This window comes from Cetorhinus maximus, chromosome 7 (genome assembly GCF_964194155.1).
Source record: "Cetorhinus maximus chromosome 7, sCetMax3.hap1.1, whole genome shotgun sequence".
Classification (NCBI taxonomy): domain Eukaryota; kingdom Metazoa; phylum Chordata; class Chondrichthyes; order Lamniformes; family Cetorhinidae; genus Cetorhinus; species Cetorhinus maximus.
In genome coordinates this window covers 36,081,346-36,098,898 of record NC_135885.1, presented here as the reverse complement: position 1 = coordinate 36,098,898, position 17,553 = coordinate 36,081,346, and the positions used below count along the sequence as shown (strand labels likewise).

Sequence of the window (17,553 nt, the reverse complement as noted above, 5' to 3'; positions counted from 1 at the left end):
CATCAGGATGTCATTAGGGCTTCACTAACAGTCCAGCACATTACTGTGATCCAGCTGTGTCCCTAATTGCTAAAGAAATAGCTCCAGTTTTTCAACTTTTAGATAACTTTAAAAAATGAATAACGTAAAAAAAGAAATAATGTACTACCTCACATTTACTGACATCGAATTCCATCTGTCAGCTTTAGCCAGTTGAAGTATTTTATAGCCATCTCCTTGCAGCTTCCTTGGTTCTCAGAATTATTTACTCTGCTTCCCATTTTATTATTGTCTGCAAACGTGAGACACATTCCCTCTAGCCCCATTATCCAAATCATTGATATACACGGTGAACACAAGGTGCTGCAGGTCTCAGGATTCTGACTCGGAATCAAATAGGGGTCCCAAACTGCACTTGCTGGCAGCGAGAGCGACACAGTAAATTTCCGAGAGTCAGCCATTGCGTTCACTGTCCTATCCAGCCCCAATCACAGGACTGGCAGATCTGGAGCCTCAGCAGGCCCCGGAGTGGGCAATGCTGAGGCAGGTTGGGGACCGTGAGGATGTCAACAGGGATGTGTCCCAGCTGGGCTGTGCAGCAGTGAAGAAATAAACAAGATCAAGGCCAGCAGATCCACCTAGATAGAAGGGGAACTCCTCTGGTGGATCGGGTTCAACTGAGATTACGGTTTTCCTGCCCATGGCTGCCTCTATTAAGTTGGGTGCCTCCACATGCCGCCTGGGGCCAGCTCTGCCGGTGGAAAAATGTCAAAAAATTACTAATCAGTGTAATTGGTTGACTTCCTCTGTGGAGCAGGCACATGATCCAATTCCCAGTCCATCCCCTGCAGCAAGAATGCAGAGAAATGTCCCAACATGGTTTCCCTCTATTTTCATGGCTTCTCGACCTCAAAGCCTGTCATCACAGCACTGGAAAAATTCAACCCAAGCAGCCCAAGAATAGAACTCTGTAAAACACCATTATCTACTTCTAGCCCCTCCAAGAAAATGCCCTCAACTCCGGATTTCGGATTCCTCTTTTCTAATTAGTCTAGAGTCAAATTTGCTATATTCTACATTTGCCATTTTCTACACCCTTCAATCTTCCCCAGTGGTGTTGTGTGTGATACCTTGTCAAAAGGCTTTCTGAAAGTTCACACAGACCACATCTACAGCAATTTTCCTACCCACCACAACTGTCACCTCCTTAAAGTGCTCTACTCCCCTGGCTGGGGTCATCTAAATAAACCTAAATTGTGGTTAAAGAAGCTTACTATATAGTAATGAACATGTAGTAACATATTGTACTTTATTATTTTTATATGGATTCTGATGGTCATACAATAATGATACAGCAAATTATCAAAATATGTTCTCTAATCACAGATTTTAAGTTCTTCAGTATATAGCTGCTCAACCAGAACCTCACCTGGAAAATTTTGTTGCATTCTATGATCATCTGGGCCAGCCCCTGTGTTGCTGCCAGGTTCTCATTCAAATCTTTCTGATCAGGTTTTCCTGTTGCATATTTACGATGCATTACCCTATTGCAATTAAACAGGAAAAGGCTGGTTAGCCGTTAATGTTAAACTAAAAAGATTAGGCACACACAAGCTTGACCTCACACAGAAAAGAAACTGCCTTTTACATTTTCCAGTAACACAGCTAAAATGTTTCTTATTGCCCTGTTTGTCCGCTAGCTGAACCACTTAGTCAGTCTTTGTGAAGGGCCATTGACCTGAAACATTAACTCCATTTCTCTCCACAGATGCTACCTGGCCTGCTGACGATTTCCAGGATTTTCTGTTTTCATTATTTAGACAGCCTCCGCTCCTGATATACACACCTGCTAACTAGAGAATGATTCATGGTGTCAGACACTGCTATAGTTTTAAACTTTAAGAAGGGCAATACTGCTTTAAACCCTGGGCCATAACAAATTAAATGTTCCTAAAAATTTTTATTAATATTACATAATGAGAAAAGTCCTCTTGACACATTCAAGGCTGCTACTCCCAACGAACAACATATGATTTGATCTGGTGTGCATTTTCCCCAACTTGCTTACTCCCCTGACAATGGGGAATAACTGCGTAAAACTGCCCAGGCAATTGAGCATGTGAAATCTACCTTTGACCTCCAAATGCCAGGATATTAATTTGCTGTCACAGTTTGGATGCATGTGTCTACATATATTTGCTGTTTTACCCAAAGAATAAATATACTTAAGCTCATTAAACAATGTAATCCGTGAAGAGGAAATGAAAACCTTCAGTCAAATTTAACAGTGCTTGGTTATAAAGAAACGTTAACTTGCACTCACAAACGAAAGCAAACACCAAGGAATAAAATAATAGTTAGCTTGGTTTATTTTTTAGGTTCTAAGTTTAGGTTTACATTGATCAAAGGCATATCAGGTTATTAAAAAAACTATTCATGATTTTTGGGAACTGAAAGAGCCGCTATTATTCTAATTAATTTTGTTAAAGCCAGTTGTTTTACAATGGCCAAATTATCTCAACAGCTCTGCTAATTTAATTTGTTGTGCTGAGCTTCAATAAGACCAGTTCCAACATTTCACACTTACATTTGAAAACATTGTGCATTCTAATATGCCATGGTTGTCCCACCCTTATTGTTGCTGATAAGAATGAAAATAATAGCAATCATTCAGAAACTCCTAGGTTTTTCAAGGACAGAGCATAGTTTTGTCACAACCTGCCTTTAGCAAGTCCAAGAGTTATTTTAGCAGTGAATAAAGGATAGAGAGAATGCAGTAGATACAGTGTCTATGGATTTCCTGCTGTCGATCAACTGGATGTCTCACAAGCTTTGAGAGAAAGATTCAAGTGTATGTTACAAGATGAAATTTAGCGTCATAGTGAGCAGCAAAGTGGTATGTCCCAGAGCTCAATGTTGGTTTTACTTTTGTCCTTGGTACGTACAGATGATTTACACTTTAGCAAAAGGAACATAATCTATAAGTTAAAAGCAAAAACTGCAGATGCTGGAAATCCAAAACAAAAACAAAAATACCTGGAAAAAATCAGCAGGTCTGACAGCATCTCCAGAGAGGAACACAGTTAACGGTTTGAGTCCGTATGACTCAACAGAACTAAGGAAAAATAGAAAAGAGGTGAAATATAAGCTGGTTTAAGGCCGGGGGTGGGGGGGGGGGGGGGGTGGACAGGTAGAGCTGGATAGAGGGCCAGGAAATTTTGGCAATCTCCACCCATCACTGGCCCTCTATCCAGCTCTACCTGTCCCACGCACCCCCCCCCTCCTTAAACCAGTTTATATATCTTATCTATTTTTCCTTAGTTCTATTGAAGAGTCATACGGACTCAAAACGTTAACTGTATTCCTCTCCGCAGATGCTGTCAGAGCTGCTGAGATAATCTAAGTTTGCTGATGACACAAAAAGCAAACTTTGGTAAACAGTGAGAATGACTGAAAGATTTTTTGGAGGGCATTGGTATGTTAGTGTAATAAGCAGGTAAGTGACAGAATGGAATTTAACATGGAAAAGTGTGAGATAATACGCCATGGAAGAGAAAGAAACAAGGGGGTATTCCATTTAATGGAAAAATATTGAAGGACATGGATGAACAGAGAAACCTAGGGGTTTAAATACATCATTCCCTGTAAGTACAAACAAACAATGTCATAAAATGGTATGTAAATAGGGGCACACAGCAATTAAACGTAACCCTGATGACAAAACATTGCTTAGGCAAGGTCGGAGTGTCATGTGCAGTTTTGGGCACCCTATTATAAAAGGAAATTAAGACTATATAGAGTATATAGCTTGGATTCACCAGGATATTGCCTGGGATGGAAAACTATCAGTGAGGAGAGAGTCAAAATACTGAAAGCTTTTAAAAATTGAAGTATTTTGATGGAGTGAATAGGGGAAGTAGTCAAGGATTCAGAAATGAGGCATTACCACTTTATAACTGATTCTAAGAGAATGATGAGAGATAATAAGAGCAATTTCCTCACACAATGGGTTACTGGATCATAGAATGCTTTGCTGCAGGGAGTAGTTTAGATAGAAATCAATTCAACTTTTAAAGGCAAATTGGATAAGTATTTGAAACAGAGGAAACAAGACTATGGGTAATTTCAGGGCAATAGGATTAGTTTTGTTCACTCCAGCAAAGAGTCGGAATAGACACTAAGTCAAATGGCCTCCTTGCGAATTGCAAGCTTTAGTAATTCTAATCAGATCAAGCTTTGTTTTCTGGTCTGAAGCAACATATATAAATTCAGATATTCAAAAGCGCCATCTCAGGATTATAACCATCAGTTATCAATACTGATTCGAAATATGGTACAATGCTTCCTTCCTTAGATATTCAGTTAGCGGAGTAATATTTTAGAAGGTTTAAGTTTAGGATTTAAACTTTTACTTACAGTCAGTGTTGTTAAGCCATTCTGAACTTCTACTACCCGTAAACATCATCAAAATGGCTAAATTCAGATAATACTACTCAGGAATCAAGAGGCCTACCTTGGTGAGGAGCTTCCTTTCTTAAGTAAATTCAGGTGGAAGAGGGAAGGTGCCAAGCACACAGCAAGGTTCATGGGTGTCATCTGATTTTCTGTTACGGAAGTCACGTCACTAAGGAAACAAAGAAGGGTTTGCAGAACTTCACGGTTTTCATCCGACATCAGCATGCTGGCTGCCTGCACTGCCTGCAGGCACTGCTCTTTGGGGACATCTGCATTAGAGCGCAACGTACAGTTATAAAACAAATCAAGAAATAAAAAGTTATTAAATACTTTGAATGATTTTGAAAATCAATGGCATTTAGTAGATGATTTCAGCCTATATCAGAATTTAATTTTTAATCAAGGGATTATATCAATGCAGACAGAAGTAATCATGCTTTTCTGGAATCAACCACCACCTCCAGTAATGGCCATATAACCATTCGCTCCTCTAGCCTCCCCACCTTTAATAATAAGAGTATGAATAAACAATATATGGATCATGGTGTACTTTAAGGCATATTTTTCACTTTAGAAGATCAAGGTTCAAGAATGGTAAGGTAGATAGGGGTTGTCTTTACAAAGCCCCATCTGATCAGTACTGAATGAGGATGAGGTCTTCTCTGCAATGGAAATGGAACAAACCCTTGCTAATGACGTACAAATGTGCAGACCATATCCTTCAAAGAAGACACCGGCAGACCTGGGCACAGGCTGCCTGTTCAACCTTTTCAATGAAAAATTTATGCATGACCTGTAAGACTAGGGACATAGTGTATACTGATAATGTAAGTTACAAAGTGGGGGAGGGTGAAATTAAGTTTTATGAATAGAGAACTCTAGTGATTATTGTTCCCATCACTCAGCCATTCCTATCGCTTAACTTTCATCCTCTACCAGTTTATCTTCTTCAATGACAATGGATAACTCATGCTACATTACAGAGTGCACCAATATGATTCCAAGACTCACTTCACTCACTGCTTCCTTCCTGTTTGAATCTCTTCTACTACATTTTTATTTCTCTGTTATGACACAGCAGTTGGTAAAGGCTGAGTTGTTTAAATCCCAGAGGGAACTTGAACAACTGTCATAACCTATATTTTCAATTGGTATGTTTGAGATGCAGCTCTGAATTCAGGAATAAAACCACCAAGCCTCCAAAGGTGATTTTTTTTTTACATAAGACTAAATTAAACATTTATTAATTTAACAACAAATTTAAACACAGACACATGTCTACAAATTATTACCATAATAACTTTTAAACAAATCCCCAAATTAATCACTCCCAGGTAAATCTTCACCGAGGCAACAATATATAGATTTTGAACAGACACCAGGCAAAGCACATTTGATCTTACGAATTCAAAATAAGGTCCCTTGCAATTTGGTTCCTTTGCAGCCACAGTTGTAGGGCTTCAGGCTGCTTAGATCTTACATGCCTCTGATCTGCACATACAAAACTCCTTTCTGTTTATCCCAAGTCTTCCCTTTGAATGTAAATCCTTATTGTATCACTAAGTCTTTGAACTCCACCTCTTCGAACAATAAAACCCCTTTCATAGCACCAATTTTATTAGTAATATGAACACATTGCTTGATGTCTCCTAGCTAGGTGCAAGATTTTACTCCCTTCTTTGAATGGTTTATTCAACAAATGCAAACGTACTCTTTACCTTCTAGCCTTACGTTTATCTAATTAACATCTTAAACTACTATACATCAGAGCAGCCAGACTAGCTGGTTTTAATCCAATTAAGCCACACACGGACGCAGACCCCGCTACAAGTCCAATTTAAATTAATGTCCAATAACATTACACACATTAATATCTCTTCATGAGACTTCATTCTTGATGCATATATATATATATATATATATTTTTAACAATTATTTTCCTGTCCTAGTTATCAAGAATCATTTTACTTCTCTTTACAATAGTAATTAGTAACTAAACTCTGAGGCTTTATGACCTATTGTTCTAACTATGAGCCAAGGATAGGGAAGCTAGATAAGCAGAGGAGGGAAGAAAGGAATAGAAGGTTATGCTGATGGGGTCAGAGGAAGAGGGGTGGGAGAATGATAAACATCAGCAAGGGCCAGTTGGGCTGAATGGTCTGTTGCTGTGCTATACATTTTATGTAATTCGATGAATTCTTTAACTAAATTTTAGAAACTCAAAATCATGAGCTACTTTATGGGGGTATCTGGCACATTAGCACCTGAAATGATGAATCCATGTCGCAATCAGTACATCTCACTCAACACGTCTGGAATAAATCCTTACTGCAATTACTTCAGTCTAGACTTTCATTCTTTATTTGAACCAAAATCAAAGTGACAGGAGATAGATTTATTCCAAATTCATTTGATTTTGTCTTAGTTTGTAATTCAGCTTATGCATTATAATCACAAAGAGATTTTATATATATTTTTAAAGTTATTTTATACTTCCTATGGGATTTGAGTTAATTTGATTCCAATGCACAAATAAAGATTGAGCAGTAGTTACAGGACAAAGTAGGAAAGCTCCGAAGCCTCTATAATCATAATGTGATGCTTACATTGATAGATATGAAGGAAGGTTTCCCCTAGCTTGCTACTCAGGAGAGGATCAGGGAGATCTCGAAAGAACTGCTTCAGCATATCAGCTACATCATATGCGCATTGATCTTCATAACTGACATTATCTGGAGAAGCCTCGTTCATCTGTCGAAGAGCTTGAATTCGGGATTTGGCTCCAGACTTCCTAAACAGGCCCACCTAGAAGAACGTGGAAATTTAAGAATGTAAAACAATCTATTAGCACAGCTGGTGTGCTGAAAGTTTATTAGATTCATTAACTGTCAGGATAGAATCGATAGTTCTAAAATAATACTTAACATATACAGCCGCAGGCCACAGGATTAATTTCATGCTCGCATGACAAATTATTGAACCTCACATTCTCCATCTTAACCATCTGTTCATTAGAATACTTTGTAAATTCATATAATTTATACTCAGATGCTCCTTTAGTCTTCAGCACAAAAATGTTCTCCTATTTTGTAAGAGAACAGGTTATCTTATGCTCAGCCTCTTCTTGAAGAGAGTGAAGGTTAGAGGACATCACGACTATGAGTATGAAACAATATTTATTTCAAGGCAATTCAGCTGAGCAGCTAGTCTAAACTCTGCTTTTATTGGTCTTAAAAAGGAACATAAGATGTGAGGACATGATCCGCAGCCATATGATATTTCCACAATGTGCAATGCAAGCTGAATTGTTGGTGGCTTCAGAATTTTAGATCCAAGTGAACACTGGGCTGAATTTTCGTCTACGTGCAGAGGCTCATTTTGGTGCGTGGGCAGTCATGTTGATTTTTTTTTGGAGGAAATCTGATTTTCCTTCATATTGCTGACCCCACACCATTTATTCCTCTAGCCTTTTTGCAGGTCAGGAAACGCACACTGGTGTGGGGCTTTGGAAGCCCAACAAAAGCACGCCAGGTTTGAGTGTTTGTGTAGATGATGGAAAGCTTGCTGAGGAATCAGGAACATTCTAAAAATAAGCATAAAATGTTTTGACAGCTTCAATGTCACAATTAGGTGCTGTATTATAAGTGTGTTTTTAATGCAGTGATCCATCATGGGGATTTGTCCGGCAAAGGTAAGCTGACCCCAACATTGACCTGCATTGTGTAATTGCTCACATGCATTGGAATACTTTTCCAAATGGAGAAAGTACCATAATGTATTAAAAAGTGTTGTCTGCTTTCACGTTTGTGTGTTCTGACTTAACTGAACTGGCAGATCTGGCTGTGTTTCAAAAAGAAAATCCCTGCTTCTGAGCATAGAAAAAAAATATTCTGCACCCACTCCCTCTCCAGTGATTTACAGGCATCCTGTTTTGAAATGGAAATGGATGTCTAGGAACATAGGAGTAAACCATTCAGCCACTCAAGCCCACTCTGCCATCTGTTCTGTCATAGGAGCTGGAAGTATTTGTTGTGACAACTGTTCCATTTGGAATGCTTGGCTGGGTTTCAAAAACTTCAGCTCAGTAGGTGGTGTTATTGATCCAAGAATTACTTAAACTTTTACAGGCCTATAATAATAGAACATGCATTTGATGTGGTTTCTTGTTTGCTTAGAAATCTTTAACATTATTCTTCCTTGAGTTTTTTGGTCCAGTATCAATGACAGTAAATTTGAATTCAGGGTTTTCTTAGATTTTTAGGGGTTTAATGCACTTCCAATATTTTAAAAATAATTACCACTATTACTGCATAGTTCCTGAGAACTGTACATAGTGCATACGGGTAACTGGCTGGGTAAGTGGCTATGGAGGATATATGGGGAGCCATAGAGGTGGCATGGAAAATGTCAGGGGGCATGGGAAATGTCGGGGACATGGGAGAGAATTTTTCCTATGGCGGGCGGGAGCTGGCACATAGCCCTGCCGCCATTTTACGTGGGTGGGCCAATTAAGGCCCACCCAGCGTAACGTGCGGCCAGTAGCACTCAGCGCTGCCTCAGGGGGATTGAATGGATTAGAAAACTTAATAAATAAAGTAAAAATTTAAACAAACATGTCCCCTCAAGTGACAGTGTCACAAGAGCTGGGACATGTTCGTGAAGTTAGTAAAATTTATTTACTTATTTTATAAAAGCTTCAGGAAACCTCATCACACCCATGGATGAGGTTTCCTGAAAAACATGAAGGCCGCTCGGGCTCTTCGCCTGCCCGCCAACCTTAAGATTGGATGGGCAGCGTTCTTAACTAGTGTAATTACTTTTTTAATGGCCTTAATGGGACATTGACAGTTCTAACGAAATATCGAAATAATGCGCGCCCAACGGCATCGCACGACATTTTACGTATCAGCGTGTCGGGCCCGCCCTCGCACTCCGCCCAGAAGATTCAGCCCATGGGCTAGTATCAGTGAATGTGAGGGGTAATGGGTGGGGAGGCACTCGGGTGAGGTTTAGCAGACATTTGAATGATGTTGCAATCTGGGCTGCTGTGTTGAAGACCAAGGTGGGCCTTCTAATGACCTGTGTCTGCAAACACACTCCTTATGTGCTCCATCACAGCTCATAAAATGCACTGCGAACCCAACACCTGTGCAAAAAGACAAAAATCCCTTGTAAAATCACACATGGGTCAGGTGTATGTTTTGCAAGTCGCAGAAGTACACAGATCGGGTTTTCCCGAGCCCAGACAAAGTTCAGCCTGCAAGCTCAGATTTACTTGACAACACTGGCATTGCCCACTAACCTGGGCTGTTTGAAGTGAAAACTGTATTTAATCATCATCATTAATAGCCAGGCATATGTGTTTGCAGATGACTGTATTGGTATCAATGGGTGCATTTCCCATACCTCAGTCTACATCCACATTGATCAGTTACTCAATGCCACATCCTTAGTTAGTAAAGTTAATACCCATGCTTACTTCTCTATGTTGCCAGTCAACCAAAGCTTAATAATTTCCTATTTAAGAAAATTGACAATGAATATTTCTCGCTCCAATAAAACTTGGCCTGTTAGGTCCATGAAATTCTTGACAAACTGGCTATTCTGATCATATGAAAACTGGCGTTACATAAAAGCTATTAGATCAAATATAAATTCTAATGTACTAAGAGGTAAATGTGACAATTAAAGGAATCTATGTCAATGGTAAAAGCAATAAAATCTAGTCTGTTTCAATGTATTCATTCACGTACCTGATCGAGACAATGACTCCTCAGGTAGCGCATGGCTTGCTGAATGCTCTGCGGGAGGGGCTGTCCCGTCCTCTGTACATGAACTATCAAAGGCACACCAAAAACATTCTTGTCTTTGTAGTCAGGTACTTTGATCCTCTTCATGAATTTTGGTACAGACCTGCAAGAAACCACGTCACATTACTTGCTGAAGGAGGCATAACCGACTTGCACCTTAAGCACCATGATATCCTCGTGCCCAAAGAGTTCATATAGAAAAACAGTACACTGCATCCCTAATGATTCTTTAAATGAACGGTAAACCTAATTTTCAAGCTCCAATGAAAGCTTCCCATGGGCAATTGCCCTGCACTGGGAGCCATCCAAAAATTGAGATTTAAAATTGCAAACTTCGGACGGTTCCAACCGTGTTACATCAGTAGTTACCCAGAAAAAGTTAGAAGAATTAAAACCACTTCTAGACTACCCCCGCCTCCTCCTGGGACTGCCCCCCATTGCCCTGGCCCCCCAGGGGACTCCTCCCACACCTCCAACTACACCCACAGGAAACCCCTCCCCCCCCATACCCAGTGAATACATCCCCTCAACAGGAGCTCCCCAACCGACAAGAAGCCTCCTCACCAGCCAGGTCCAACTCCGCCCACCCCACACTGCCGGGCCCAACCCAAAACCACAACCCTCAGGCCCCGACTCCACCCCATCCTACCACCCCCACTGATCTGGCCCGATTCCCCTCCATCACAAGGGTCTGACCTGACTCCCACACTCCCTCTCCCCCAACAAGCCCGACCCGATCCCTCCCCCCCCACCAAGGCCTGACCCGACACCTCCTACTCCACCAAGGCCCAACCCGACCCCATCTCCCCCACCAAGGCCCAACCCGACCCAACACCACCCTCAATCCTACCCATTTACCTCCTTCCTGCCTTGCCTAGGCCCTTTAAACTTACCTGGTTTACCACAACTAGTGCCATTAAAAAGGAAGCTTACTTACCTGCACCTCTACAGCCCTCGACGCTAGGCCCAGGTGAATTGCTACAGTGCTCAAATCTTGCCCGACCTGATTCGTAAGGTCAGGCAAGATAGGATCGCCTGGATTTCAAGGCAAGAACTTTCGAGCAGTGTGGCAATCCGACTCAATTACTACTCCATCAAAAGTTACGGCCCAAAGTTATTTTTTAGTTAAAATATACGGATGCATGATTTAATAAAAATATATAAAGTGCCCCTTCTTTTAAATGAAAACATTCTCTTCCTGTCACAGCTGTTATTATGACAGTGATGTCAGGTGGAATTGACCCACGTTCAAAATGTTCAACCCAAAAAGTGCAGTGTGTGAGAGAATTGTATTGCCAGAATTACAAATGAGTAAAGATTACATATAAAAGCTTTCCCAATTCTGCACTAGACTGCTACCAAACTATGAAAAATCGATCAGACGGGACATTTCATAGATGTGTCTATAAATGGAATGAAATCTCCTCATAAATGTAAATAACATTTTAACTTGCAAGAGCCGTTCCAATCCACTATCACCTTGTCACAAATCTACAGCATGATGACAGCACACATAGGAACAGGAATTGACCATTCAGCCCTTTGGAGCCTATTCACAAATCAATTAGATCATGGCTATCTGTATTATAAATCTTGAAGAGAAGTGACAGTCAATTAAATCTGTTTATCTGCCTTGGTTCCATAATCCTTAACCTTGCATAACAACAATCTGTTAATCTCAGTTTTGAAATTTTCAAATGACCTAACCTAAACAGCATTTTTTTTTGGTGGTGGTGGTGGTGGTGGTGGGGTGGGGTGGGGTGGTGGTGGTGGGAGGTGGGAGAGAAGGTTTCCACTACCCTTTGGGTGAAGAAATGCTTCCAGACATCCCATAGATCTAGGTAGTTAAAATGTGGAGAATTTTAGCCCTGTCGGGCGGGCTGGTTGGGAACGGGCGAGGGGCCAATTGCCGCCCGCAATTGGCTGCGCGCCGCCATTTTACATGGGCAGGCCAATTAATGCGCATCCAGTAGCTCTCAGCTTTATCTTACAGTTGTTCTCTTTTACTAGTTGAGTGAAGCCATGACTAAGAAGACTGGATGGTGTGAGGAATCAGCACACTGTCTTTATATTTCTTGAGGGCTGACTTCATAATCCAGGCATGACTGATAAGTAGTTTCTGTTTTACGGTGATTACATGGTAATTACATTATTTTTCCTTCATATTATGAAAATTCTCTCTGTACTGTAAGCGTGCCCTATGAAATAAGTTTTGGCTATCACAACCCTCTATCAATCCAGAGATCTGGACCTCTCAAACATGGCCCTGATCTAGCACTTAAATAATTGGGGAGTTAAATTCAAGAATGGTTCAGTGTTATTACCTTGCAAACAAATGGTTCTGAGGAGCCCCAGATGTTGGTCCTAGGACCTCATCATGCTGAGGACAGCTTGGAGGTTGCTTTTCCTTGCAATCACCTTGGGGCAAACCGAAATTGCAGCAGACAAAAGGCCTAATGCCCACTTCAGGCATTGGTAAAGGGCACCTCTTGTTTGTCCTTACCCAACATGGCAGGCAATAAATTTCTGATCAGAAGCATGTGCCCACTTCCTGCCCACAATTTTAGAATCCTAGGACTCTAAAACACTTGACAAATTGGCCCTAGGAGGTTCTATTTAACCTCAGTGTGAAAAGTCGAGCTGTTCATAGAAAAAATAGCAACTTTATCCATTTATGACTGTTAATAAAGACCAATTTTCCAATTTTGATGAAACTACTGAATTGCTTCTAGCTTCACTGTTTTCTTTGGTTTTATGCTCAATATATAGTTATAACTCACCAGGTCCAGCCATGTTTATTTGAAAGTGAGTATTTTTCCATTATAGCTGTGAGACGAAGGAGGGAAAACTTCTGCAGCAGGTTGAGCTGAGCTGCTGACTGGTTGCTGATCTGTAGTGAAGCTAAAGTGAGGCTAAGTCGATGTGAAATCTGGAAACTGTGCCACCGTAACCTCTGACGCCTATAAGAAAGTGAAAAAATATTAAAATTGAATTAAAATGCTAAAGTGGAGTTGCGTCATGTGAAATTTGGAAACTGGGTGTAATAAAGGAAAACCGAACCATTAACCATGTATTATAACGCAGTAAGTTATGCTGATTAAATAACTATATAACAACAATCGCAGTGGAATTGCTACCAGCATAAAACTCCCTGCCATGTTGAAATAAAACAACATGCAACAGAACTGCTCCTGACCTTCATAGTAGCTGCCATATTGATTTGGTTGAGTGATTCTGGTCCAGATGCACCCTGCTCCCACTACCAAAGCAATCTGGTATACAGAGACATTGTGAGGAGTCCACCTTGAATTCTATCCCCATGCTTGAATAGGAGAAGGGAGGTTCGAGACCAGTAACCCGAGCCAAACTGAGGGCATATTAACCAAATCAACTTGAAAATTATACAAAATTTAGAAAACAATACTGGCAGTTGGATAAGCAGAAGTAGCAACTTAATTTTGCAAAAAACTTATAAAAGAATTATAATGATCTACTTCATTGTGGGGAACAAAACTAAAATCAAGTATCAATTTTTAGAAACAACTCCCCTTCAACTAGAAAATGCAGCAGCACTACCCAAGCTTGGAGCAGACTTCCATGATACAGTGTACAGAGGCGGGATCAGATTACTGCCTGTAATTCTCTGCACACAGCCAGTTGCTTTGAATGTTCATTAAACTTCTGCCACTATTGATTCATCACTCCCAAGTTAGGTCACGAAGCAAAATGACATGGAGCCTTACAAGGAATCAGACCAGTGATGCAAAAATCACATGGATCCCTGCGAGTAAGACCAGTGGTATAAAATGGCATTGAGGCTCATCCATTTATCAGACCATGGAACCTCTTGCAGTAACAGATCAGTGATACATGTTGCCATGCAAACTCATGGAACGTTAGTGATACAAAATGGCACAGAACCTTATAGCATATCAGACCATTGACATGTAAATACACAGGATCTCTGAGTATTGGATGAATTACAAAGGAATTAATCATCTGGGCCAGAATAGACAAGGATTTGAAGTACCAAAGTTACTGGCCTCAGGTAACTGCCAAAACTGCTTGTTGGTTATTGCTGCCAAAACCAATGTTACTTCTTCCCCCTTGATCAGAGGATTACAGACTACAACGCAATAGCTGATTTTTACTCCCAGTACCTGCTATGAGCTAACTCTTAACATCTCTCAACAGGAAACCTCGAATTTTTGATATCATCACTGCGTCTCCTCCTTCTCCTTTACACCATACTTTTCACTAGACTATAATAATTAACTTGACGTATTGCTTTTGCTGTCACATATCACAAAAAGATAGGAGCATAAGAAATAGGACCAGGAGTAGGCCATTTGGCCCATTAAGCCTGCTCCACCATTCGATAGATCATGGCTGATCTGATTGGGGCCTCAACTCCAAAAATTGAATTTCATCAAAATATCACCAAGCAAACCAATACAGTAGATTATAATTTAATTAGAAGCAGCCAACTAGTTTCAGCAAGAGTGTCATTGATAAACCTGACAGAATTTCTTTGAGGAAGTGACATATGTATGGTGAATGAGGTAGGGGGCAGAAAGTGCAGATGTGGTGTATATGGACTTTCAGGTATCACAGAGACGACTATTGGAAAAGATTATGGGATAGTTTATGAATTTTTCATCAATAAAGAAATCATATAATCTCCAAATATTTCAATAACTACCACAATTTTAAGATCTCTGGTCAAGGACTAAGAAAAAATGACCCACTTTGTATCCTTTAGTTTTGGTAATTTTATTTCTGAACCAACAAGTGTTTTTCAAGTTTTGAAATAAAGCAGCTCAAACACATTGGTGGGCCCTAAATTTTAATTGTCTGGGCATCTCAAGTAATCAAAACATCTAACTTACAGGTTTGAGGCTGTTTTACAGAAATGATCAAGTCCTTCTGAATGGGATGGTTATTTCATTATGACCGTTTTACATATTTTTTAATTATTCCAACATAAACTATTTGAGGGCAATTTTAACCTAAACCGCCCGATGGGATCGGGTACAATGTTGATTTTACACTCAATCCAATTTTATTCTTTCTTGAAGCCAACGGACAGTAATATTGATCAGGGCACAAAACCAGCTTATATTTCCCCCCCCCTTAAACCAGCTTATATTTCACCTCTTTTCTATTTTTACTTAGCTTAAAATGAAGCTGACTGTTTCTATTTTATTAAAGTATTATGTTTTTAATTAACATCACAAATGAAGTTCCAGGTGGATAAAATGATCAATTGTTACAGCTATTGACAGTTTAATTGAATCCCTATCTAAAGCCACATGATTCTATTATTTCTGCAAGTCTCAGGTTTATTATTGAATTGAAAATAGAGCTTCAGCTTTTTATTTTGGATTCTCAGGTGACATACTATTTTCACTTCTATGAAGGAAAATCCATCAGTACTGATTTAAATATATTGAGAATCATTAGCTGCTTCAGAAAATACTCCCTGATGCACCATGCAATCACATCCACTTCAGCTGAATGTGCAAGAAGGTCTAAGTTACGATTAGAAAGTAAATCATAAGGGAATGTTAAGGAAAAAGAACAGTAGGCTGTCTTATTGACACTTCAGCTATGGATTGCTTTATATTGGTTGACATTCCCAAACTGTCAATAAATTAATTGGCACACACTTTTCATCAGGCTTGCTTTTCATTTGCATCGGTATTGTTTATATTCCAGTCCTGAATAAACTATTATATTTTGGTTACCAACCTGCTGGGTCTGGTTAAAGATGCCCCTACTCCAGAGTCCCTGCGATCTCTTAATTCTACGGTTTCAGATTCGTTAAGGGATTGACCATCTCGATCAAAGTCACTGGGAGTAGTTTGACCATCTGACATTGATTGTCTTTCAAAATCAAGCATTATTTGGCGTTCACAGACTGAGAGTTCATCATCCTGTATTTCAGGTAACACGTTTCTTGACCAATGGTCGACAATCTGCTGCAGTCCATTCACATGCTGTAAGATATCATCCAAGTGAGGGAAAATATCTTCTTTTTCCAAGTCCATCAAATCACCAGTACTGGCATATAAATGGGATCCAGGTACATTGTCATAGATGCTGATTCTACTTCCTTTTGGGTAACAGTTCTTGGGTTTGTTAATGTTGCACTTCTGTTTTCCCAGAGAGATACTTCCAGTCCGCCAGTTTACAGGATTGTAGTTGTCAGTAGGAGAAAGGCTTTCAATGGAAAGTGCCTTTGGGAAGGTGCCTGGTTTGTGATCCTTTGGAATGTGAACAACAAGGTTATCCTGGGAACGAAATTCATTTCTACGATTCTGATCGGCCATCTGCTTCGTTGCTGTTCCTGCCATGATATCGACATCCTCAAGGTACATGCCACTACGCTTGTTGGCAAAACGTCTCTTTCGTGATTTTAAACACGGTGTACTTACAGCGCTACTGCTGGTTTCGGAGTGACTATCACTACTGGACTGAGTTGATGACGAAAATCCGCTTTTGGTTACGTCTTTTGCTAAACTATTCAGGTTTCCATTGACTATCTCCACACATTGCATGGTCTTCAGTGACTCAGGCTCCTGCTGCAGTACAGGTGAGCTGATAACCAGGGCTCCAGATCGCAGAGATCCCTTTAATTTACTATGAGAAGCCCTTGGTCTTAATGTTTCCATACGCTTCAGTAAATTTTTTGCCTTCGTTTTTGCATTGTTTTCAGCTTTTACACCAAAACTGTAGTTTGTAATGTCTTTGGGAGTCTGTGGCAATGAACTATTCAGCGAGGTGGAGTCTGGCATTGCTGTGGTTTCAGCACAGTTACGCAGAGAACTTTCTGGGCGTTCTGTGGTTGCACAGTTTGTTTCGATAGTTCTACCAGCCAAGCTCCTGCTATCACTTCCTCCACTGCTTTCACTGTGAATGGAGGAGATCTCAGGTTCACTGAGGTCCGTGAGTACACTCTCACTGCTAGTTGTATTTTTTAATTTTATGCCACCTGCTGAAAGATGGCCATCTTGTCGGGGAAACAGTACATCAATGTCATCCAGTCGTGACCACCTCTTACTGCTCCTTTGAAAGGTCCACTTGTCACTAATTGCACACAAATCATCCTCATCAGAGTCTTCACTCTGAAACATCAATGCAAATATGTTATTTTTTTCACATTTCACACGACAGAATAAATAAATGACAGAAACCATACACTACATTTCTTTCTCCTCTTTCGTCATAGTGCAAGATTTAGCAAGACAAGAATGCTCTTTGAGATTACATCAGTTGTTGTGCACACAGGAAGTTGAGATAAAGAAAT

General features: G+C 40.2%; 1 protein-coding gene across 8 annotated transcripts in view; it reads right to left on the bottom strand.

The window, feature by feature from the left end:
- Window positions 1-17,553, bottom strand: part of LOC144682710 (stAR-related lipid transfer protein 13-like) — a 165,267-nt gene that overhangs the window by 15,696 nt on the left and 132,018 nt on the right. For 7 of the 8 annotated variants that reach the window (XM_078545328.1, XM_078545333.1, XM_078545327.1 and 4 more), the window contains 6 exons: window positions 15,996-17,371; window positions 13,025-13,204; window positions 10,188-10,347; window positions 7,041-7,239; window positions 4,493-4,703; window positions 1,409-1,523 (listed from right to left, as the gene is read on the bottom strand). In XM_078545328.1, coding sequence (XP_078401454.1) covers window positions 1,409-1,523; window positions 4,493-4,703; window positions 7,041-7,239; window positions 10,188-10,347; window positions 13,025-13,204; window positions 15,996-17,371 — 2,241 coding nt within the window. Of the gene's footprint in view, window positions 1-1,408; window positions 1,524-4,492; window positions 4,704-7,040; window positions 7,240-10,187; window positions 10,348-13,024; window positions 13,205-15,995; window positions 17,372-17,553 lie in introns of those variants that run through there. The other variant, XM_078545335.1, reaches the window with a different exon arrangement.